This window comes from Lepisma saccharinum, chromosome 1, assembly GCF_977018435.1.
Source record: "Lepisma saccharinum chromosome 1, izLepSacc3.1, whole genome shotgun sequence".
NCBI classification, from domain to species: domain Eukaryota; kingdom Metazoa; phylum Arthropoda; class Insecta; order Zygentoma; family Lepismatidae; genus Lepisma; species Lepisma saccharinum.
Window position 1 is genome coordinate 27,366,822 of NC_139229.1, and position 26,503 is coordinate 27,393,324.

The 26,503-nt window shown below is 37.6% G+C and overlaps 1 protein-coding gene across 2 annotated transcripts; it reads right to left on the reverse strand.

Moving 5' to 3' along the window:
- Positions 1–4,070: 4,070 nt before the first annotated feature.
- On the reverse strand, positions 4,071–25,164 carry LOC145988238 (tetraspanin-33-like). Of its 2 annotated transcripts, none has more exons than XM_083123127.1 (5): positions 24,769–25,164; positions 20,170–20,358; positions 11,656–11,826; positions 8,538–8,750; positions 4,071–4,497 (listed from the first exon to the last, which is right to left on the reverse strand). In XM_083123127.1, the coding sequence occupies exons 1-5, from the start codon at positions 24,829–24,831 to the stop codon at positions 4,393–4,395; spliced, it is 741 nt and encodes a 246-aa protein (XP_082979253.1). In that variant the 5' UTR covers positions 24,832–25,164; the 3' UTR covers positions 4,071–4,392. The 2 variants fall into 2 exon arrangements, with proteins under 2 accessions (XP_082979253.1, XP_082979316.1); XM_083123190.1 differs by lacking the exon at positions 24,769–25,164 and adding an exon at positions 24,242–24,557.
- Positions 25,165–26,503: the final 1,339 nt, after the last annotated feature.

Below are 26,503 nucleotides of genomic sequence, written 5' to 3' on the forward strand. Positions count from 1 at the left end.
ATGCCACTTGACACATTTCGCTCCTACAGCCATGTAGGGAGAAGTGCATATTTCCAAGGTATGTATGTAATTTCATTACAACAATTTTCTTGCATATGTGACCAATTTGACCCGCACCATAGCCATGCGTGCAATTTCAAGTCTCTGGGGGAAGCATAACAACTTTTCTCCTGAAATTTCAGCCTGTGTATGGGACCAGTGGACACCCACAGTCGTGCTGAAATTGGGGAGCTACGAATGAGTAGCATAACGCTGTCACAGAAAACCTACAATGACTGGGGATTCGTTGTGCTGATGGTGGTCCTTATTGTTGTTGTTATTATTATTATTAATTTTACATTGTTAGGTTAGGAGTGTTGAGATTGATGTTGATAGTAATTTTATGTTCTTGTTAAATTGGAAGAGATAGGTTGATGCTTGTAGTAATTTTACATTATTCTTTGAATTTGCAGGCCTTCCCGATGGCGGCACAAGTGGTTTGGATCCCACTTTAAACTGTAGGTCCAGTCCTGACTAGCCTTACTGTGCACAAAGTGGACTTAAAACACCAATCAATATCTTTGAATTTGCACATGTTTTTGATTAAGTAAAACTATGTCAATTTGCATTTAAAAAAGTTATGAAAGAGGTCAGGGATACGAGGAATTGGACGTACATTGGTCACACTCCACAGCTAAGTATCTCACACATTTGGGTTTTCCGCATCTTGAAATAAAATTAAACCTTTGTAAAACATTAAAATTTTCAAAGGTGTACAGAAGGTTGTTCCGTCTATGTGTGTCCTATTTTGACATCTCACCTACTTTAGGAAAAACCACGGCACCACCAGCGGTTGCCCTCGATGTGATCACCATGGGTCCTGGCAATAGCCCTGCACCGCAACTTCCATTGTAGGAGGCTCCGTTGAAGTACAGGAACGGGAATCTTGAGCCACTCCTCCTGGCAGGCTTTCCAGAGGCCACGGACAGTGGTGACACGACAAGATGCAAGTGCCCTTTTCTAAAGGCCAAACCCGCAAAAATCCATGGGACTGGCATCAGGTGACTTCACCGGTATGTCCTGGAAGGGAATAGCTTGGATGCCGGTGTCTGCCGCCATTTGTTGCAGAAATCTCTGTGTAGAACGAGAGGTATCTGATGAGGCCTTATCCATATGCACACAGACCTGATTTATTGCATTTCCATACAAACGGGGCAGATCGTCTGTATAAATTGGTGTGAGGATATGTTGCGGATAAAATGCGGAGTTGATTTTGAAGTTTTTAGGCACCAGCCGAATCGTTAACTTGCCGTCATAGAAGTATCCCGCGATAACCAGAAATCCCTTCGCGAAACTTGCTTTGCACCGACGGATGAAGTCAGGATGGGTTTTTGCCAAGACTAGTAGAGTAGAAGGCTGGGGCCATACCTGATCACGTGGTCTTTGACGTCACGCGCGGACAGATCGCTCTACGCTCCGGTTTCGCAGCCGAATCAAAGCAGTAATTATGAACAAAAAAGAGCCGTAATTATGCCCAGAAGCTAATTGGGAGTGAATACACAGACTTACTTAGGATTCGACATAACGTATGTCCTTACAGTTGGATTATACAGCCATTTACGTGCACATTTTATCGGTAGTTTATATGTCGTCACATTCCTCTGTGAAACATTAGTTTCATGTAAAATTGCGGTTAATACACCTAGTAATGCATTTTGTTAGGGCAGAAAGAAAAATATATATGTTGAATGCGTAAAATAATTTTGTTAAATAAAGAAAGGCAGAAAGCCAAAATTATGGATAAGTTGAATATGTAAAAGAAAACAATCTCGTCTATTGCTCTCTTTTAGGAGTGAGAGAGGAGCTGTTTTCACTTAACTTCTTCAAATTTGGTAACTTTGCTTCGACTATTGGTATTTATTTCTTAATTAATTTTCCTTATTCAGATTACAATTCTGAGTCTTATGAATCTTTGAACTACACAGGGAGGAATGTGAGGAAGTTCCGTGTGTATTATGTAACACACACTTTAAAAAACTTTTCACTGAACGAAAACTTGAGACATAGAACTGAAGAAAGTCGAGGGTCACTTTATATACTTATACGAATATATAATCAGTGGAATGTCGAACAGGGGTGCCTACAGGCGGGTATGTGAAAGCTGGTTGAGTCCACTTAACTTTGGGGGGGGGGGGGGATTGTGATGAAAATTTGACTGAATAAATAATAGAACAATGGAGGACGGAAGTTGAACTACGTTGTCATTTAAGCATCACTCGTATATAAATAGCAAGTTGTGTATTTTGAAGTGTATGGTAGCCTGATGTTGTGTAATGAGACTACTGGTATTGCAATCCACTAACAAGTCTCGTTAGATGCGATGTGTTCAGTTATATATTGTCGCCCGCTGTTTTTATTTTTTCATCGGAGATCACGACACATCGCAACACCTCACTGAAGGCATTGTGAACTGCAACACCTCACAACCCACCAGGGTGCGAAATCATTGAAAACTGGTGAGAGGGAGAAAGTTCGTAACCTACAACCCCCCTCCCCACAAACATATGTGTGAATTATACGATGTACATATTTGTAATGTTATTAAAAGTAAAAATAAATTACTCAATTAAAATAATTATTGTGATTATTAATTAGAAATTAATTTGTTACTTTCATACATATCAGATAGTGTAAAGCAGCTAACTAATTCCTTTACTAACCGGTTAAAGATGTTAATAAATTATGGCAGTTGAAGTGGTTTTATTATGTGAAAGTTTTTGTTTAGTTTGTGCACTATGTTAATATAAATCAATTAGATTTCATAGTTATTATTGTTTTGCATTCTTGTTTTACTTTTACTGTGTGTATTGATGTAGATTTGTTAATGATCTCTTGAGACAGAAAGCATTCAACACTCACAACTACACTAATTTGTGTGTGTTTTCAATATTATTCTTAGTAAAGTATATTTGAAATTTAAAGTAATTGCTTATCTTTTCATTGTTATAACAAAAACTCTTTCCCCCGGGAAATTTTTGGGTTTTTTTTTTTTGTGGCCAAGATTGTTGGTGGGGGGAAATCCCCCTCGTCCCCTCCAGGATTTCGCACCCTGAACCCAACAATCGAGAAATACAAGAAAAAAGGAGCGAAAAGAACAAAACAGATCAGCCTTTCCACGTTTCTTTCCATATGGGGTAAAGACTCAGCTGGGTTTTGTCCGCCCAATGACGTCACACCCGCGGCAGTCGCGAAAAGAGGCGTGTCTGACCCCAGCCTTTCCTTCTAGTAGTCTTGGGTTTTTGCGCCTCGTGGGGTGTACGTTACGGCCCAAATTTTGCCACAATCGGATAGATAAGTCCATGCTCCATCGAGTGTGGCAACAAACTTCCACTTTTCCCCGGATAGATGGCGTTCGTAGAGGTGCCTGCAGTGAGTCTTTCTCTCCCTCAGATGGGCCGCAGTGAGGAAGTGTCCACGACTTTTAAACACCATCCGGAGCTTTAATTTGCCACGTAGGTTGCGGTTCACAGTTGACTGTGCCACGTGCACTCGTCTTGCCATCACACGTTGCGTAGGATGGTTTTCCTGTAAGGCCATTCGACGGAACTTCCGAGCTAAAGATGGAGTCACCGCAGTACACGGTCGCTTTCTACTCCCCTTTGTGGGTGAACGAAGTGCTGGAACATTGTGGTGTTTATGTCGATTAATTATGTTCTTGATGGTCTTTAACCCCAATGCACATCCATCTTCCCCGCACTGTTTTTGAATCTGTGTCACGGAAAACTTGCGGTGGAAAAGTGCTATGACGTAGCCTTCCCAAAATCGGTTCACCTTGGGAGCCATGATGCACCCACCACACACACACGAACTTAGTGCGATACTAGAGGCCTTAGCCTTTCTCCTACTGTTTGAATCATTCAAATCGATCGATTCTGTGAGCAGGGGTGAAGGTTTAAAATCGGACAAATATAGACGGATCAACCTTCTGTACAGTCTGTCACTAGCCCCAAAATGTTTAACCCCATACTGCTCTCTTACAAATTAGCCAATTTTTGACACATGTCCTTTTACTGCAAAATAAACTGAATAAGTTCACTCCAACCTCTATACTCACATACATACATTTGCATGACTCATACATCCATGATGAAAACTTTTAACAATCTTTGTTACAATAATATAATCACAAATAAGTATTAAAAATACAACTTTATATCCACATACCACACTGACTAAATTCAAGCAGACTTTGGTTGTATGGTCAGTCCAGCAAAAACAAAACAAATTTAAAGCATAACTATAGCACATTGTAGTCTATATTGTTAGAATTATAAAGTATGTTGTTTAAGAAACATGGAAGTGCAATATCACATTTTGTTCAGGAACAAGTTTTTCCACAAAAACTTCCTTTCTCTATCTTTCAAGGGGTAGTTCCATTGCCTCATTCTTTGCTTGTCGCCTCTGACGCTGATTACGAATGACATAATTGAGTAGGAACACTATGGAAATTCCCACAAGCTAAAAATCAAAACAAAATTTTCAGTTAATATCCAAGACAATTACAACTATATTCCACAAATATTAAAAATTATTAAGCGATAGTGATTATATTACGGATTCTACAATTGAAGCAGTTGCATATACTCTGGATCATTTAGGTAATTGAAGGTAATTTTTTTCAAAAAAGGGTTGATTTTTTTAAATTTCTTCATGGTATTCTTTCGAACCGAACTTCGATTCATACATTTATTTGCTTCCAGCATATTAATAGTTCCAACCATTCCCGATGAATGTCCAAGAAGCTTTCCTGTTTTCGTGTGTTTGCAAGTGGAGTGAGATATTTTTTCGTGTTTTGATCATCATGGGAGTGTAGTGAGAGGTATTTTTTTTTACTTTTGTGTGTGTGTGTGTGTTGTGTGAACATGAGTTCGGCTATATGGCTAGAGAATTTGGAAAAAAATATTGTGCATGTTGCCAATCTGTGTTGAAAATAACTCATGCACTTAGTTTCTTTTTCATTTTTTTCTTCGGATGGCAAAAGGCATTAGGAACAAAATAAGTATTGAATTATAATGTAGACATGTGGTTGCAAATAGGACATAAAATTTGTTTCTGTCCCATGACTCAACAAGGAGGGGGGAGGGACAAAATTTTGTCTTTTCTTCTTTTCAATTTTCACATTTGAAGCCTCAAATAATAACAAATACATACAGATAGCAACACTTCGACTTTTCTATGTCAAAGTACATTTTATTCATAGTAAAATGTTTCTTGTTTCACTAAATTATCTGCCATAGGAAGGAAGCTATAACGATTTTTGCTAAACCTTACAAAACTTGTTTAAATGGCCTGGAACAGAGGTAAAAACTGCATAAGGGCCACGGGACTTTGAAGGTTAAATCCTTTGATGCTGGGAATGGAAACACAGCATCTCAAGTGTGTGAACTCCATGGCCAGGGTAGCCTCCTTCCAGATGCGATTCTGCCCATCACACTCTCCAACCCAGAGCCTTTGGTGGGGTGGCTACTCTAGGACCACGATAAAATTCAAGTTGAAATTTCTCCTAGTGTGGAGGACGTGGCTAAAATTTGTACATTAAGTATCAGACGACTGCAAAGAGTTGTAAGACATCACTTTATCATGGTCTACATCCATGCAGTCTGCATATGACAAACATTCTGATAGTGACTAGCAAGTGGTGTAGGGAGAATACTTTTCAATTCATTACGTTCATGTTGCAGGTTAACCATTATTTGAAGAAAATGTTATAATAATAATATATCTTTATTGAGCGGGCAAGGTTCAACATTACTTAAAACTTACTATCGAGAATTGTTAATGTAAACATTATATTTGTTCAGAACACTTATATTGCATTCATAGTAATGTAAAATAAAATAATAACTGGGCTGTAATATTTAAAAACTGCATTTATTGCTTGCTACGTTCAAGTGAGAACCAAAAGGAAAACATTCCATGATGTTTTAATGACTGTGTCTATTTACATATGAAAAATTCACAAAAAGTATTGTTTTAGAATTATTATCAGAGCATTGTGTTATAATTTTACAATACAAAGTTGTTTAATTAATACATTATTTTGGCCCAAGAACTATTTCGTTGATTTCCCAAAAAAATATACTCTATAGAATCTGTTCAATTTTTCTCTCACCCATTGAAATATATTAACAATATAAAGGGTGCGTGTGATTCCAATGTATCCAAAAATTCTAATATACAGCGTGTCTGGATGAAAATATACTAATAAGAAATTTGAACAACTCGGCAATCGTTGGTGATAGATATGTCCGGCTACCTTTATTTGGAAGAGAGGATCATAGAATTTTATGAATAAGCAAAAGAAAATTGCAGTAATCACCTCAGTAGATCTCAATGTGAGTTCCTTTGGTGGCTCGACAAACATCAAGTCAGTACTCAACCTCAATCATACGTTGCGCAATGTTTGACGTGTCACAGACGCACATGCATTGATAATTCTTTCTCGTAGATCGTCCAACCCTTGCACAGGTGTTCAGAAGGGGTTATCATGGAATTATTTTACCAGTAGATAGCAACAACAACAACGCAACATGAGTATGCGTATGAGCCGCTTTGTTCTTGAGTAGTGAGTGAAATGGCGTCGTTTACCGTGCGTCAGAAAATTGAGTGCTGTTTTTGGTTTGCAGAATTAAAGTCCCCTGCAACAGTGCAAAGGAGATTTAGGCAACAATATGGACAAGAACCACCCGATCGTCATTACAGTGTTTGATGGCACAAACAATTGCTGGAAACTGGTTCTTTGTTGAGGAAGAAAGGCAGTGGTAAGAAGCATGTGAGCGAGGAGAAAGTGGTTGCAGTGAAGGAAGCTTTTCAGAGAGGTCCACGCAAATCAATTAGACGTGCGAGTTCATAACTGTGCACGATATTATACATAAAAGGTTAAGGCTCAGAGCGTACAAGTTGTCTATGAATGATCAAAAAAAAAAAAAAAAAGAGTAACAACTTGTGCATGAATTCTGATGATTATGACTAGGTAGCAATTTTTTAGATAAAAAATGTATTTTTGTTGTTGCTTTGGAAGTTGGCCCTACTCTATAGAAGTGTTGTTCATGCAACTTCAATGTACTGGGTAATTCAAAATGAATGGTGCAACTTTATATAGTTATTAAGACGTTACTATTTATGATAGAAAATCAGTCAACGCATCAACATGAAGAAAACTGTGGAAGTTTTACTCACATGACTCACAACATGTGAACCACGTGTAATGTGGTAAACATCCAAACGATAATCAAGTACAGAAGGGATCAAATGAAATGTACTTCCCTTTTCCTACCAACTCAGAAGCGAGTTGGAAACCTTTCATTACTCCTGTATATATAAGAAAGTGGGGGAGGGCAGTAGCAGACTTGGTCATCACGCAAACTTGTTTCCGGCAAGCTTTCTATTGCAGTCTTGGCAGTTTGTGGAAGGATTATGTGTTCCTACCCCCACCTCTCTCTCCCTCCCTCTCTCTCTTTGTATTTGTGTGTGTGTGTGTGTGCGCGTGCTCGTGCCGACACGTGTTTTATTTTAAGTTTGACGTATTTTTATTGCATGGACTAATTGCTGTCATGACTGGGAATGAACCAGGTTAGCAATGGAGACATAATGAAGGATCAAAAATACAAAAATTCCTGCCATGAGTAGTTAGTAGTAGTCAAGGTTAGGTAAAGTTCCTCGAGCGTACAGCACCGTGCCATGAAGGAACATTTAGGGGATGTGGCTGTAGGGCCCCGCACATTCAATGAGTTCAGCCATTTTTGAGGTTATATGATCAGCATCACGCTCCAGCCATCCTTACTCTCCAGGGATGTAGTAGAAACGACAAAATAAAAATGTTTTACATTCTGCATATGTGACAGTATTATTTGGATATTGTCTTGGAAGTATCTGTTAACATCCTAACCTGCAATTTTGTTTAAGGATAAAACTAGTTGAAGGCCGCGAGTGTTCCTGAAAAGTAATGAGCATATCACATAATGCGCAATAATTTAGCTCACGTTATTCGAAAAAAAGGAAAAAAAATGATATACAAATCAATTCTAGGAATGCTTACGTCATTGTGCCCATGGAGTGCATTTTGCAGACTAACGAGGATCTGGCATCTAGACACAAGGTCAGTGTGGGGGTTTAGGCTGTCCTATCGATCTAAGTTTGTAATTGCCCTTTCACAAATTTCATCTTCATTCGAATACATACAATTTCTCCAACCCGATGAATCCACGTTATGTAAATACTACCCCCACAGTGTTACGAAGAAACTGAGCAAAGAATTAGATCTTTGCATGAACATGACAAAGTGTTGGTCAGTCGGTCATTTTGAATGAAAACATGTTTGACTTTTAGTCGCATATTTCTGCTGTTTTAGACTAAAAAAATAAATATTTTTCAGCTTCTTAGGACCTAAAAATCTGCTTCCTAATTATGACACCAACACAAGAATGTTCCTCAAACCAGAAAAAGCAAGATATAAAATTAAGCTTGTTCAAACAGACCATAAGCAAAATAATAGTTACCTGTAGAAGCATTAAGCCAATCACAACTCCTCCAGAAAGCATGAGGGCCTTAGTAACACCATCTAAATCCAGGCATCCATTTTTGTAGACATATGTAGGCGAGCACACACCAGCCACAATAAGGCTGTCACAGCATGATGGTGGTACAGCATATGGGACTTGTATATTCAAGACATGCCAGTCAGATGGGCCAAGAACTCCACAGCAACTTTTCTGGAAATAAAACACACATTAAACCTTTCTTGCTGATTCTCCAGAATTATGGATCGAAAAAGTAGGCAGTAGTTTGATAAAATTCCATTCTAGGGAATTTTATGTAGCCTATAAGAAGGACTATGAAGTTAATTCGCGCAAGAAAAAAAAAGGCCATACAAAATGACTTAAAAATCCCATAAAGTTACTTTAGACATTAAAATTTAAGCTTGAATTTTTCATAAAAGACAAAAAGAGACTTGTGGAAGGCACCATAACAAAAATGCTGTGAAGTTACTAATTTATATATTACAGAAAATACAGGATGTACAATACGTACAGAATCGCTCCTTCATTGTATAACATGATTCAATAAATCGATTAATCCCTCAATCATTGTTCGTCGGTTTTTCTTTTAGCGCATTTATAACAATCGTTTTTTACAAGAATTCCAGACAGGTCTCTGCATGTGCAAACAGTACAGTACCCCACATGTCTGCTAAGGAGTTAATCATGTGTCACAATATTTGTGTGCGGTTCATAATGCAGAACTTTTGTTGTGTGAGGCACGACTGTATTTGGATATGAAAAATATGAACTGTCAATTATTAAAAAAAATGGCTATCCTCTATACATCCTAAAATTAAGTGATCACTTCCAAATTGACAATAAACTTTCAATGAACCTATAGAAATTGTACCCCTTCCATTAGAGAAGGTTGTCAATATGCTACTGGCAGATCAACTTTCAACCATTGCTGATTTTTGTTTTCAGTGTAGCAGTTGGCCAATAGAGTAAGATACTAAAATACTGGCTGGCGTACATATGATGTCATGACATGCTTGGGAATATCATAAAGAGGGGTAGGGGTACAGGTGCAGCAAGACATGGGTACCCTAGGCCAGGCCCCTCCTGATATTTGGTCAAATTACACTGCTCTAGAATAAAATATTTTTAAAAAAAAGGAGCATATTTTTTTTCGATTTTTTGGCTGATTAAAAAAAAAATGGTATCAACTTTCATTCATTGGTTCTCATTTTCATGTGATAAAAGAAATTGTAACTGATACCAGGCACATATTTATGAGAGATAGTCGAAAAAAAAGTTTCCTTAGTCTGCCATCTGCAGAGAGTTTTTATTCTGGCAAAAGAACATGACATGAACAGAAAGATGCATCTTTCCACTATTTTTCCACATAGTGCCCAGCAACATTCAGGCACTTGTCATACCGCTTTACAAGTTTCAAGAAATCCTATTTGTAAAACTGCATGCCCTATTATGTATGAAGAGACTTCAGTTCAATGTTGAGAAAAATCATTTTAATTTAATTCTTATTTGTTCATCACATGACATACCGAAAGTCCCACCCATTCATAGAGAACAACAGCTCGCACTTCAACCACGATTGCAATACACCTCTGTTCTCTATGCCAGCCGGGTACACACTTCCTAACTCTTCCTGTCTTCAACACAGCAGTATGCTGGCACTTCTGCAAGGAGATGGTCATGTGACACACGACGAAAGAAGGATAATGCATATTACCACAACATATTACAAACCCAAAATTTTCCCACTTTCCAGAAATACACATGCAGAAAACTTATTATCTGACTATCCCGCGTAGAAATATATTTCAAGAGAAGTCCTTGCCAGAACCAAGTGTCACACATGTAATAATAATAACTACTACTATTATTATTATTATTATTAAATAATACGTGGCCTAATTATTATTATAGTAGTAAGTAAATGCATCCTGTACAATATAGATATAACAGCATAATTCATTATTCACCTTAATTCTAATTAAGACCACTAAAATTTGTTTTAAAATAAACTTCTCTGTCAAAGAGATTAATGCGAAGATTTTTTCATCAGCTGGAATAACAATATTTCTTTATTCTATAAATCTTGCAGTTTACTGTTATTTTGGCATTAACACAAAACTGCTAGATTTATAGAATAAAAGAAAGATCATTATTCCAGCTGATGAAAATATCTTCGCGTCATCTTCCAAGTCACAGATACATTAATAATTTTTACTTTTTATTATTTACCATCATTAATTATGAATTAATTTTCATAGATGAATATCAATATTAAACTGATTCACAACAGACAGTAAACAAATAGTTATTTTTTTAATACACTTTTACTATGTGGCAACTCCACAGGGGGTCCAGACCCTCTGAATGCCCCTTCTAAATATGCCCTTTACTGAAATAATAAAAAAAATATGTTTTGTATGTCCTAAACACAGAGACCTTAATTTAGGCAATAATTTAACAAAAAAAAAAACAATGTTGATCACTGTCCAAAATTGCTTATAAATTGATAAAATCATTAAACATATTTGACATGCATATTAAGTTGCAAAATAATGCACATTTAATATCTTACATTATTTTTAGTAGCTCACGATTTTCACTATATTTTGTGAAAATATCACCTTTTTCTTTTAAATGCAGTTCCTCGAGTTAATGCATTTTGGTAACACACTAGAAAAAGTAATGTCCTACGAATCACAATTGACATGTTCAGGTTGCTGGTTGCTATTTCAAAATTTTATTGGCTGTCATTTAAAGTTGTTTATTAATAATATATGATTGATTTGATGTTTTAAGTCCACTTTATGCACAGCAAGGCTAATCGGAACTGGACCTAAAGTTTAAAGTGAGATCCGAACCACTATGTGCCTCCACCGGGTATCGACCAGGGACCCCTTGATTACAAAGCGATGACACTACCACTGCATCACCGGGGAAGCACTATTAATAATATATAATTAGTAATAATCAATATGATGTTCCACTAACAATTTTGCATTATTGTATCATCCTGATGAAGTAAAAAAAAAATTCAATACACAGGCATATGAGCTTGAGAAAAACAAAAGTGACTGTCAAAGACAAACAAAATACATACACTCTTTTGAATGGAATCCCAGGATTTTTTGTAAGCCTCCTCTATGACGTATCTATCAAGTGGCAACGTAACACTGCCCTTTAACGCTGCAAAAAGGCCATCTGTGGTCAATACTGTTACAATTCCTCCAATCAGCTCGAAGAGGAAAACCACAAAAAGCATAACACCATACTGAAAATAAGAAGAAAACAGGCATGTGGTAATTTATAACTAAGTACACATTTATTAGCTGTTGAATATTCAGTGGTTGTAAAAGTTACCCAGCTCTTGTTGTACTGTGCCAAGAAGGAACGTATTAAATATTTTTTAACCCTCAGTTAGGCATGTCATTTTCTGTAACATATTTAGGCACGTGGGGTACACTTGTCCTCCAATCTTTTAACTGTCTTCAAGGTATGAAATACACTGTGAATTATACTGTGCATGCAAGATGAATGTTCTTTGTCTCCCTTCTTAGATTAGCAACAATCTGCACTTTCCAAGTGATAATAATAATAATATTATTAATAATAATAATAATTCCTTTATTTAGCGGGCAAGGTTCAGCCGTAGGCTGCTCTACCACCTAACCCTTGTCATAAGCTACATAAGAACATATAAATATAGGGTGGGCCATAAGTCAGTTGTTGCACAATGTTTTGTGCAATCACCGACAAAATCTCAAAGAAAAGCATGCAATGAGTATGGAATTGCAAGAACTAGCCTACGAAGGATGCAGAAAACACTGAAATTGAGACCATATAGGCCTACTTTACTGCAAGGCCTAAATGAAGATGTTCCAGATAGGCATATTGAATTTTACGAGTTGTACGCAATCCGATAAGAAGCAGATCCCAGTACTAAAAAATGAAGTTTATTCCGTCAAGATTTGTGATGTTGAGCATCTGAAGGAACAAATCCAATCAGCATTTGAAAACCTACAGTGCAGGAAGATTTCCGACAAAATTTGTACATCAGTGTTGAACAGATGCAATGTTTGCATAGAACAGCATGGAAACCACTTTGAGCACCTTTTGTAGGTTAATTGAACACTACATGTATAGGATGTAATACCTATGTTGTAAATTACATTTGTATTTTCATATTGCACCAAATGCATTTTTGACAACTGACTTATGGTCCACCCGGGTATATACGAGGGCTATTTTTTTTTGCCACATTTAGCTACACCTTCCAGCTACTTATCTATATAGTCGCCACCCAGATTTAGACATTTGTCGTAGCGTGGTACCAACTTTCCAATACCCAGGCCATAGATGGCAGCCGCCTGTGCTTTCAGCCAATTCTCTACGCTGGTCTGCAGCTCATTGTCTGTGCCAAAATGCTGTCCTCCTAGCCAGCGTTTCATGTGTGTAAAGAGATGAAAATCTGAGGGAGCCAAGTCCAGGCTGTAAGGTGGATGATCAAACACCTCCCATCGAAAACGCTGCTGGAGCATCTGTATTGCAGCTGTAGTGTGCGGCCGAGCATTGTCATGAAAAAGAACTGAGCCGCGGTGGCTCAGTCGGTAACGTGTCTGACTACCATGCTAAAGGTCACGGGTTCAATCCCTGGCTGGTTCAAATCCGGGAACTTTTCTAATGATGGGAGCGGCCCCGGCACCCACCCAGCGTCGAATAACATGGGTACCTGGGGTAACCCTGGGGGGTAAAGGGGTCAGGGGCGTGATGCTGATCACATCACCCCCAGTCACGACTGGATCAAGGAAGTGTGGGGCGTTACCCCCACACCTCCTATACGCCTTCAAGGCATGGTGCTATGCACAGGGGAGCACTTTACTTCTTTTTTTTTACCTCGTATATATATCTGATAATATATGATTACAGATGGAAAGCTTGATTACACTAAACAGAAATAAACAATTTCACATTACCTACAATTACGAATATTCTCATTACAGTAATATTAGTCATAAAATAATATAAATGTGAAAAAAAATATTAAAAATCACAAATGTAAAAAGAAAAAACATAAATGTGAATGTTAACGTAAGGTTGCCTTTAAGTAAATAATAATAATAATATGAAGATAGTAATAAAATTCCAATAGTTACAGTTATAGAATATGAGTGTTTTGTCGTTTGTTGAGTGCAAGTTTACTTCTAGTATGTGCTACTGTTTGCTGCTGTTCTTGTAGAAGCATTTCTTTCAATTTAATTTTGAAACTCTTAATGAATTTTATAGATTTAACATTTGTTGGTAGTGCATTCCATGCTTTCGGGGCAGATATAGAAAAAGATGAGGCATATAGCACAGTCGAATGGTGAGGAATGTCAAGTTCGTTGTGATGACGTGTCTTGTATCTGTGAATTGTGTTGTGATTACATAATTTTACAAATAAGTATGCAGGTTTATGTTCAGTTTGCAGATCATGAATAAAATATAGATAGTGCAATAGCCTTCTGTTGATGTAATATTATAAAGTAAACATAAGTCTCATGCTTGGGGTACAGTTCTCTCTCACATGTCTTAATGCGTAACAACCAAAGCTGTGCCATGTTCAATTTTGTCACTAACACATACCTACCAAGAGGGGTAGAAAAATACAGGGTGTCCTATCGCCATGACACCTGAATTTTGGAATTCAGTTTTTTTTTATAATATTTCAAGTTCGCTTATGGAAATTTTTAATTATCTTTCTTTGTTTAAATAATGAGTACAGTATGTGTTCCTTAATGTTTGTGTGTTTTCTGTATCATGTGTATCTTTAAATCAGAATAAAAAGCATGCCATTATAAACTTTTGCAATGTAGCTAGCAAAATTTCAAAATCTGCAGCAATGAGGTATATTCTAAGGATGGCCAGATCCGGATCATGGCGGATCCAAAATCCGGTCGGATCCGGAATTTTCAGATCCAGATTCGTTTTTCCATCCCACATGCACTTCTTTCGAAAGTAAGAATGTGTTTATAACATATTGTTACCTGCTAATATACATATATAAACAGGGTTTTCGTAAATGATTGTCAGAGTTACAAACAAGCACTGTATTTTACGTAATAAAGATAGATACTTGCAATTTTTTGCAAAATGTTAGAAAACTCACCAAGTTTTTATGACAAAGTCGCAAATGTTCCATGTGCTCGCCTCGCGATATAATAGTCCATTTCCTGCCACACTCGGGATAGCATATCACGTGTAACACTGTTGATGGAATTCGTTATGCGTGTTTTCAGTTCCTCAATGGTAGTGTGTAATGGAGGATAGTAAACGGTATATTTTACGTATCCCCAGGGGAAAACATCTCAAAGAGAAAGGTCATCCTGATCACTCTCGCACCCAATCCGACGTTGTGGTAATTTTCTGTTGAGCAATGATAACACTTCACAGTGGAAGTGAGGTGGGACTCCATCCAATTGCATGATGAAGGTCTTAGAATCTTGAGGAAATAGCCACCCATTCCACAAATCCAGGAATGTCAATCCTGTAACCGTTTTCTCCATGAAGAAGAATGGACCGTACACATTTTCACGTGACACAGCACAAAAAATATTCACTTTAGGCGAGTCTCAACTCAACAAACTGATGATGATTTTCCGTTCCCCATATGCGCTCATTGTGTGTGTGTTTACTTTTCCACTTGGGTGGAATGTCGCCTCGTCAGTGGAAACGAAATTCTCGATTAAATTGTCATTGTCAGCCATGAGATTTTGCATATCGCTGGCGAACGTTTCCCGTACATGACGGTCGTTATTTGTTGGCTTTTGATGCAGACTTAGGCAGTATGGTTTCATGTTGAACCGTTTTCGTAGAACACTCCATAATGTTGTCTTCAGAATGTTTAGTTCCTTGGATCCAGCAAGAATCCATTTTTTCGGGCTCCATAGATAGGATTCACAAACTCGCTCCACATCATGTTCCGACACTGATGGTCGACCACTGCTCTTGCCTTTGCAAATGCAACATTTTTCTTTGAACTGTGCATACCACATTCTAATCGAATTGTCTGTCGGTCCATCTTTTCGATATTGTGCAGAAAAATGTCGTTGCACAACTGCAACGGACCTCGTTGCGTGATATTCAAGGACACAGAACGCCTTCTCACTAGTAATATCCGCCATTTTGGAAAACTGCCGTCTGGCGGCAGAATCGAGAAACAGGGGTCTATGAAACAAATAAGGAACAAAACGTGTTGAGTTTCTCAACAATATCGTGCATTTGTGTTCACCGTGTCATTCACCCAGATCGATTACAACAATGAGGAAACCCCGACAATCATTCATGAAAACCCAGTATATAATATACATACATACACACACATATATATATAGTGAATGTGCGCGATTTGTAAGTAATTAATACACTTACAAGGGAGGTCTAAGTCTCTCCCTCCGATTTCCATGAAACTTGGCAGGTGTATAGAGCCCCCCCCCCCTCAAATATCAAGATGAGGAGAAATTGAAGTGGGGATCTGACCCCGAAACCACGTAAATATGGCATAGGAAGAAACAGGGGGCATAGGGCCTCTCTATACACCTGCCAAATTTCATGGAAATCGGAGGGGGACACAGGGGTCAGATGATCCCCACGTCAATTTGTCCTCATCTTGACATTTGAGTGGGTTTTGCCTGGTAAAACAGTTTTTTAGCTGAAACAAAAAAAAAACATGTATTTCTTCCTTTGGGCCCAACTGTCACTAGTTGTCATTTGTGTTTAGTATACTGTGACAATTCAACATGGCTGAATACATGCTTCAAGAACGTTTGGTTATTATCAGGGTTGGGATTTTGCCCGGGTTGTTTCAGGTTGTTTTTTTCAGATAAAACCCGATTAAACCTGGACAAAACTGGGTTTTATTGGGGTTTTCATGCTATGTTTATAAATATGTATATTTTGAAAATGAAATACATTTTCCCCTCATAGTAATATATTGGAACATTCAATTTGTATTGGTTTAGTTCACTGAATCAAAAACCATTTAATATTTTCTGTTAACATAGTTAAGAATTGACAAGGTCTCACACCTTGAAATGATTAAACTAAAAACATACATAATCCATGCCGCAACAGACCATTGAGGGGCCAGGCCTACATACCGACTGCTGGCCACACTCCCACCTGTTCCTACTCCAAGGTGGGAGATCATAAAACCAATTACAGGGTGACATGTGGTCAGCACGACGAACCCTCAGTCGTCGTCGTCGTAGATTTTCATGACCTGGTTACGGTGCTCATTCGTGGCTCCCAAATTTTAACATGATGGTGAGTGTTCGCCAGTCTCATACACATCCCAAGGAGACTCAATCCCGCACGCATGCCATAGCTGGAGCCCAAAGCATGACTGCACAGCCACAGTGCGGGACAAATAATTAAATTATCTAAAATACTATGTTCTGAAAAATTTGACCAACAGTTTGATTCTACTCTTGCTGGATGGTGTAACGGTTAATAGATCTCTGATCAGTTCCCAGGGCTGTGCATTGTAATACTATACTAATGCTTAATAGCTGTGGTCATTTAGTCACCCTCCGTGGCAGAGTGGTTAGCACAGCATGCTGCAATGCCGGGGGTCCTGTGTTCGAATCCTGATTCAGACGTGGATATTTGTGTTTGTCCCAATGATAATAAAGAGAAAATTAAGGAAATAGTTGGAAAAACTACTGCTTAGCGGTATTACTTTGTTACGTTCCCCGGAATATTCTCAAAGGATCAACTTACATTTATTCCTCAACGGCGATCATGAGACTTATCAGCCTACTTTGAAGCCCTCAGGTTGTGGGAAATCAGATAAGGATATGTTAACGTAAACCTTGCTAACTCTCGCACACACAAAATATATTTAGATGTCAGTTAATGTTAATATATAACACTTGCACTCACAATTAAACTTCTTATTACAAACAAAATTGTATTAAGATCATAATACTTCTTCACTACACAAATTAACACATTCACATTTCCAAAATCACTTCCATTATTCCAGCAACATCCATCATATCTCTCTCCTAACAACCCACAATCGAATGTTTTAAGGTTAGTCCATAACCATAACAGACTACTCATTTGAACAAAACAAATTACGTCATCACAGACAATTAACATATTAAACATATCAAACACTTAAAATGATACAATAAGTGGGTGCGTATCAACTTTTATTATGTAAAAAATAAAGTAGACAGGCTGACTGACTGCCAAGCACAAGACCCGGGTTCAAATCTTAGGGTGGGTGATCTAAGTTCGGAATTTTTCCAGTCTTGTCCCTGCATAAAGCAGATGTGGAACTTGCCCAACCTCAAATCAATGGGTCCTGGGGGGAAAAGGCAGCCGGAGTTTGTTTGTGATCACATCACCTCTCCAAAATGGCCGAGATAAAGAATATGCTGGGCCCTACCCACATATCCTCTGAATGTGCCTTCATGGCACGGTGCTGTATCAGGGTGGCCACTCTAGGACCATGATAAAATTCATGTATAATTCCCAGTATCAAGGTGAATTTTCCAAAAAAATCAAGGTCACCAGAAAATGTTTTCTCTTTTTCAACCTTACGTATTACCGCTTCTCACCACCCACACACATACACACACAAGTATATTAACAATATAAAGGTTCAGTGTGATTCCAATGTACCCAAAAATTCTAAATCAATTCAAATAAACGGCACATATGCATATTTCAAACATTAAATTTAAGGTGCGGAGTTTACATTTGGATTTCACATATTCACTCAAAATACATCTATAAACACAAGTTACTAATGTTACGGGATATACTAATGTACGAAAAATTGTTACTTGTATAAGATTTCAAGCTGAAATTTACCTATTCAACTTCAGCAATAATCTTCCGTCTATCAGAGAGATTGTTCTACAAAGGACAATAAACGGATCAAGATAATTCAATTTAATTTTTCACGTAGCTTTCTTTTCCTTCCTTGATAAAAATAAAATTTGTTAAAAACTTGCCTCAGAACATTTATAAATTCAATGGGATATGGTTTGATTGATTCAGTTGGTGTTTTAAGTCCACTTTATGCACAGAAAGGCTAATTGGGACTGAAGCTACCGAACCACTATGTGCCTCCACAAGGTATCGAACCCAGGACCCCTTTATTATAAGGCGACGATGCTAACACTGCGCCATCAGGTGATTTTTTAACATTTACGGAGCACAATTTACAGAGCCAAATATTCATGCATAATTCCCAGAATTCAAGGAATTCCCCATGAGTAGCCACCCAGGATATGCAAGGGGAACTTTACCATTACCTATAATACAACATACGGTAGCTGCACACAAACTTTTAAATCTGCTTCAATACAGTTTGTTCACAGTTGTGTTTTCCATTATTTTTGTGGATGTTTCAAGTTCAAATATCTCCTTCGTGTATTAACCATGCCAAAATTTTGGTTGACGTATTTAATTGTCTTGATTGATTTAATCCAATAACACAGATAACATTTATCCTACATGGACAAGCAACCCATTACGTTCAATCAAAGCACTGAACTGGAGGGAGGGAGGGAGGTGTCACTGACTCAGTGAAAGGCATTGGAAAGATAACAGAACATTTGCACACATACAATTTCTTGTTGCGTATGTAGGCACATGGGGGACAACAATAACCCAAGCATGCGACTGGCATTAACTGGCATAGAAGTGTAGCAGAATTGTGTAACTGGGCTTAGAACAAAGATGATGAAAGAACTGTCAACTACATAAAAGCACTCATATGCAATATAGTTCACAGTGTTGCAATCTTGCAATGAATGTTGATGAGGGACATTTGGTACCCCATGCACCTAACTGAGGGTTCATGATGCCCCCAAAAGGGATATATATTAAAAATTGTCACACCATCTTTAAGGACATCAAAAAATAGAAATACTTTACGATACAGAGAGAGAGAGAGAGGAACAGGAATATAAGAAGTACGTGTGAGGGAGAGGAAAGGAATAGAATTGGAGCAAGAAGGAAGAAAAAAATAGAAGAAACACAAAGTAGAGAAAGACGAAGATAGAAGGAAAGAAAGAACAGATGAAAGGTGGTAGTGGCAGATCCAGGAATTACGCTTGGGGGGGGGAGGGGGGCGATTTTCCTGCGGAAGCTCATTCTAACATGTTTACAAAGTTATTATGTAAACAATTTACAACACTACTCCATGGGTCTTTAAGGATTTACATGCACAGGGAGAAATTAGTAATACTGAGTTCAAGTCCTGGATAAGCAAAGGATGTTTATTACGTATTTTCTTCCATCATTATTATATATTTCCCTTGCCATGATAAACTTAACATTATAAAGATACGATGCTTCTGCTGAGCCATGAAAAAGTGAAATATATACATTATTACCAGGAGACCTCAACACAGAATTTATAATAATTATTATGATAACTGACATTCGCTATTACAACAGCCATGTATAGAGTAGAACAGTACAAGACAAAATTAGAAAATTATTAAAAATGGTGATGTTTTTAATAAGTTTTGGTTCATATCATCAGACCTAATCGACTTTAAAGACTCAACTATACATCACGGGAAATCAAATCCATATTATAATATATATTTACCACATAAAGCAGCATAGAAGATCTCCGCACAGCTCCACAGAATCCAAGCACACACATGGAAAACACCAAGGTTCCTGCTACTATCATGGATACTGGGAAAGAATACAGCCTTGAGATCATAAATTCTTCCATTTCATGCACATAGCTGTATGTATGTGCACCGACGGACACCAAAATTACTCCAGAAATCTGAAAAAAAAAAAAAGAATGTTATCTGCTGCTTATATTGTTTATAACTATTAAGGTTGACTAAATTTAAAATTTTGGTTGTGTCAGGACTTAGGCTATTTGCTTCCATCACATTATACGTATGTAATAAAGCCTCTACCATAACTAAAAACAACATGTATCTCTTTAGACTAAAATTTCCTTTCCCAGGTTAAAAGTTGAGGTTGTACAGGGGCTCTCATCACTCACCTCCGATTGTAGGTTTTTAACCAATTTTTTCCTTTACAGGTATGTAAGAAATAATAAGTTATGTCAACGTTTGATTAAAAAATGCAACAACTGATGAAGTTTTATAGTGCCTAAAAAAACCTATTTTAGATTTTTTTGCCTAAATCAAGCCTTTTTTAGGTTTTTTTTTTAAAGGTTTTACAGAATTTTTATATCACCCAAAGGCATTTGCTTTGTTTAGTCATGAAAAAATTCAATAATGAATGTGTTTGAAACGTACTTTCTGTCGATTTTCCTTCCTCTAAGTCCATGGTGATTTTTCAAAGTTCTGAACAAAGCAAAATGTCTGGTGCCACTGTTACCTGTACAATCCAAAGTGGTCTGATCTGTGTGGTCTTGCTCACTTTCGCATAACTAACTAACATTTCAGCCTTGAAGTTTTGCACCACTGACTATGTTTTTGTTGAAGGATTATTTTCAGCAAGATGATCCTCATGAGTTTGACTATGGATACCATGAAAACAGATTGTTGCCTAACTATAAGGCGAAGAGTGGATTTTAAAACCAAGTTTCCAATGGTAACTTCTTCCATTGCCGTATGGTTAGGCAACACACATAACTTTGTCCAAGGTAGTACATATTTCAGGATATAGGTGACTATACCTAAGTAGCATTTTCCAGGAATTTTGAACCATTTTAAGTTTTTTTGAACCTACTTCAGGATTTTTCGGGCCTAACTTAATATTTTTAGGACCTATTTGAGGATTTTTCAAACCTATTTTACGATTTTTAGAGCCCATTTTCGGAACCTAAAAATCCGAGGTCTACTCATCACATACATGGACAAAACACAACCCTACAAAGAGTTATACTGAACATAGGTCCAGATGCTAGGGCCTCCTTGGCCTGCAAGTTATCAGGGTGTATACGTGGAACTAAGGTTGACCTTTTGGTGCCTTCTCAAAATGAAACCTCTTACACCATGGTAATTGTTTAGAAAACTTCTACCACATCAGAGCTAGCAAAAGGAAAAATTTACCTGAGCTACATTCTATCCTAAAAAAAAAAAATTAAAACAAATCTGACATGAAAAGAGTTTACACACAATAATTTTTCATCTGGTGGGGGGAAGGGGGTAACTGTAAATTTAGTTAAAATGAACATAAATTGGACCTTTGTGAAAATTTTGGTAAAAATTTACTATTCCACAAACACCTGTAACTTCTTTGTTTAGTCACTTTTAACATTCCTAATTACCTATCTGCTTCGTGGAAAATTCTTTAAGGTGTATTCACATTTTTTTGATGAAAGTAATGTCAATTTTCCACATTACGAGTACTTCTTTATTTATGTTGTCTCACTTGCGTATGACACAGTATGGCGCGTACAGTTTCGTAGATAATCGCACATCGTGCTTGTTTTTTGTCGATTTTCATTCGGTATCCAGTGTTTCCAACCTTCGTAACCCAAAAAACACTCGTGAAGAAAGCTGATATAATTTAATTTTTTTTACTTCTTCGCATTATTTTACGAACAAAATTTTAACTATGCTTGCCTAACCTAACCTTGCCGGAAATGGTTTGTGCAGATATTCGTGAATCATTTTTGGGGGTATCCGTCAATGGTTTGTGGGGCTCCTGGTATGAATTTTACCACACATCCACGACACGTCATGTTTGTATTTTTGGTTGCAAACATAGAAGGTTGGAAACACTGCATCCCAATGAACATCAACAAAACACAAGCATGACACATGATCATCTCCAAAGGTATACGTGCCTTTCGGATGTTAGACAATGCTACAGGAACTTATTACCGTAAGTAGTTTCTTGTGTAAAAATGAAGGTTTGTGGAATAGTAAATTAGTACCAACATTTTGAGGAAATGTTAAGGTGTGTTAGGGAATAGGGTGTATGGATAAATCACTGCAAAATATGTCTCTGGCCTGGGTGTACTATTCTGGGGTATATATTCAGAATACCAGAAGTATCTCCGATTACTTTAAAATTCAGCATATTCACTAATTTTGGCCTCGTAATCACGAATCTGCAGTTAAAAATTGGTGGTCACGTCTACAAACTGCGAAATAATCTTGTCAATTACCGCTATGCAATAACATGGAAACCATGTTTCTGATATGAAGATGGCTTCCTTTCTGCACAACGGTCTTGCTACCGTAGTCATTACACAAAACTGCTCAAGTGCTGTGCAATAATTGAGATCCATTGTATGGAGCGTTCATTTGCATGTGAGAAAATGGCATGTTGCGTAAAGTTGAAAAATATGTTTACCCCACGAATCATTCACGTAAGGTTAGGTTAGGCAAGCATAGTAAAAATTAAATGTGATCGTAAACATAGTTTTGAAACGCTTTCCATTGCAAAAAATAGTTCTTTTCTTCATAAATCGATGGTGTTTACTCTGTTCACGAACCCATTTTTTTCGACTTATTTTGCAATTTCTAGACGTGACCGCCAAATTTTAACTGCAGATTCGTGGGTAACACTTTACTATACCTGAGACAGATTTCTTCAAATTTACAGGAGAAAGTACTTACGCAAATCATTTTTTGTAGCATTGTTGATGTTCGGGAATGTAATTTTGATTCATTTTAATGCGAATGCATGTGGTTTTGTACGAAAATGTATTTCCGACGTGCTATTGCTGCTGCCGCCATTTGCTTCCTGCATGAGAGCACAATACGCTCTCGTATTGTCCGTATATGCTAAATTGAACGAAAGGAGTGCTAATGGAACCAAACCTAACAGGCCTTAACTAACCTAGTAGGCATACCTCGTCCCCGTGATGGTTTGTGGGGCTATCGTGAATTTTTGGGCTAACGTCAATGGTTTTACTGGCTCAAGGAACGATCAACGGGAAGCTATCGCCATGTTGTGTGTGGAAATAAACAAGAACAGTAAGTACTCGTAAATGTAAGAAATATACATTACTTTCCTAACAAATTCAATTATTTCACCTAAATAAGTGTTCCGGAATGCAGAATAGTACGTTAGCAATGTAAAAAAGTGCGAAAGAAATGATTCCCAGGTGTCTCAGGTATAGTAAAGTAGTACCGATTCGTGATTACGAGGTCAAAATTAGTGAGTATGCCGAATTTGAAAGCAACTGAAGATACTTCCAGTATTCTATATTTGCTCCTATTCTGGAGTGCTTGGAAAAAAGGACGGGGGTCATCCTTCTAGGGAAATTTTATAAGATGAAAGTTACACAATTGGTGGTGGTAGGGCAGCCCTAGGCTGAACCTCGCTCAGTAGAAAATAAAAAGACCATTCTATTCTAATTAGTTTGGGCTTCAAACATATGTTACTAAGGATTATATATATATATATATATATATATATATATATATATATATATATATATATATATATATATATACACACATACACAAAGACAGGGGGACACACACACTGAAGGCGGGAGTATGGGGACGAGAAATCCATCCTTTTTAAATTTATTTTATTATTTCCATTTTTTCTGTCCATAATGGCATTCAAAATGTATTTCTCTTAAAAATTTTCTGAGAGCACCTATGCTCTTTCAAACAAATGTAGTGCGGGTATGTTATTTCGACATATGTATTTTTCTTTTTCAAGTTTATACCACTTTTGGCTAATTATTGTGATGATGATGAATTGATGAAACAGATATTCACCAAAAAATATCCGTGTCCAGGCCGGGACTCGTACCCAGAATTTTTCTTGGAGAGATCGTGTTTATTTCCGTGATGAACTAATTCAGTCCTTCATCAGTTCGCATGAACTTGTTTTAATCGTGAAATTTGTTCATGGTGACAGACACGCCCATTTGCGAGACCGACGTTCGAAGAATCGCTCTACTGAATTATGCAGAAAACTTCGCAACAAGGTACATCAGAAGTCCCGAAAAGACTAGAAATAACTGTTCCGTAGCATGCATGAAACAAGTAAAGAAAAAAATGATTATAAAAATATAAACGCAAACGAACTAAAATAAGAGTTTATCAGCTTATTAGAGACACTGGAAACACCGCTTCGATAAGACAATTCATTTGTCACTCACTAGCCGCTTCCGTCACGCCAAATTAATTGTCGTCTGCTGCACTCTGTAATCAGCTCTGATTAAATTGTTGGGAGATTTTGACATGCAATGCAGTGAAAACAGGCTTACATTAAAGAAAACTACATTAGTGTGGCCACTTACTGCAAACACAACGTTGAAGAAGAGCAACAGGTACTTTGCAATCGCAAATCCGGAAGTATCCATGTTCACAAAATATTTCACGACTATAACATGCGCAAGGATGTTTACAGCATGATTTCAGCCGGTACGAAAGTTCACTCCACTTATTCAACATGCATTTCCTTCTAAACTTCAACAGTTTCGACACACTAAAATGGTTTGTACGCTCTAAAAGAAACACTTGTCTTGCATCTTGTTTCCAATTAGAGTTGGAACTACAGATATAAACAAAATGAGTCAGGAGGCTGGGCTTCACTGTTTTTATCGCACACTTTATCTTATTAGAACGTACGCAGTTGATGAGTTTTTTCCCTGCAGGAACTTCTCGCCTTTTCTTGACAACTTCTCTCATGCTGCTGCATGGTTGCCAGGCATATCAAAGAAATACCGCGCGCGCGATAATTTATTTCACGAGTGAATAATTACAAGCTGAGAAACGCCGTAACGTGTTGAAGAAGACTGGAAGAGGGCAAGATAAAACTTTTTGTACGTGCAACACTGGGAGACGGGGGAGTGGTTTCTCGGTTCCACACCAATGATCACAGATTATCAGACTTATTATCTTCGTGGGTGAGATTTGTTTGAACAAGGGAGAGTAATCTTCAAATATATTTTACTAAGGATAAATCTGAAAATTCACACAGAATGAAAGAAATGTCAATATGCCTCGGCTCGTAGTGTGTGTTTGGTCGCGACCAGCTGGGTTACATGCCTCCCTCTCTCCGTCGCACACACAATCTCTCTCTCTCTCTCACACACACACACACACACACACACCCACACACAAGTTTCGGTCATCGCTGTTTTTGGATTTGCATTACTAAGAAAAGGAAAGTCGTTATAAAATACGTTGATGAATATACCTGTCAAATTTATCTCTTATTTAAAACTTCAAACACTATGCAGTTTATACTTCTGTGCCTAGAAGTAGTGTAATATTTGGCTATAACCAAAGTGCGCGTTTTCCGAGATGGGGAATACAAAATCATACACAATGGAACAAATATCGTAAAAGAACCAAATATGTAAATAAAAACAGATTACTTTTATATGGTACAGGGACGTCGTTAAGGGGGCACGGGGGCACTGCCCCTCCGAAACGTTCACGTGGCCCCAGCAAACTGTTCTACACTTGCTGAAAAGTTTACTTTCATGACAAATATTGCAAAATAGTGTTTCTGTAAATTTTGCTTTCCGTTTGAAACACTGTTCTTGAATGTGAGTGGCACGAACCCCAAACAAAACATTTCTTTCTCGTTTTCGTAGTTCTATCTATAGTGGATTATATCAATGTAGGACTAGGAACCTAGCACTTCGATGTTTCTTGGAATTTTGATGGAGCGGTCTTTCCACCCCTCGCAGTCGCAGGCCAACAACAGGCAGGGTTGGGCGTTGAGCGTTACAGTTGCGTCCAAATAATGTTTCGAGCTGCAGCAGTTTGTGACCAGATTGAAGAACGACCGCTTGGCAGCGGTAAACCACATATATGCAAACAGTTACAAGTGGTCTCGAATCAAAGCGCAATACACGCTAAAATAAGTATAATTGTGGCAGGATGCCTATGCAGATTATCTCCGGGTAAGTAGTATTATTCGCACCAAATAACTATTCTACTATTGAAACAGTCTAAAACACGCAACATGTTAAAAGTAATTATCTTCACAAACTGTACGATTTCTTGAGTCGCATATTTTTT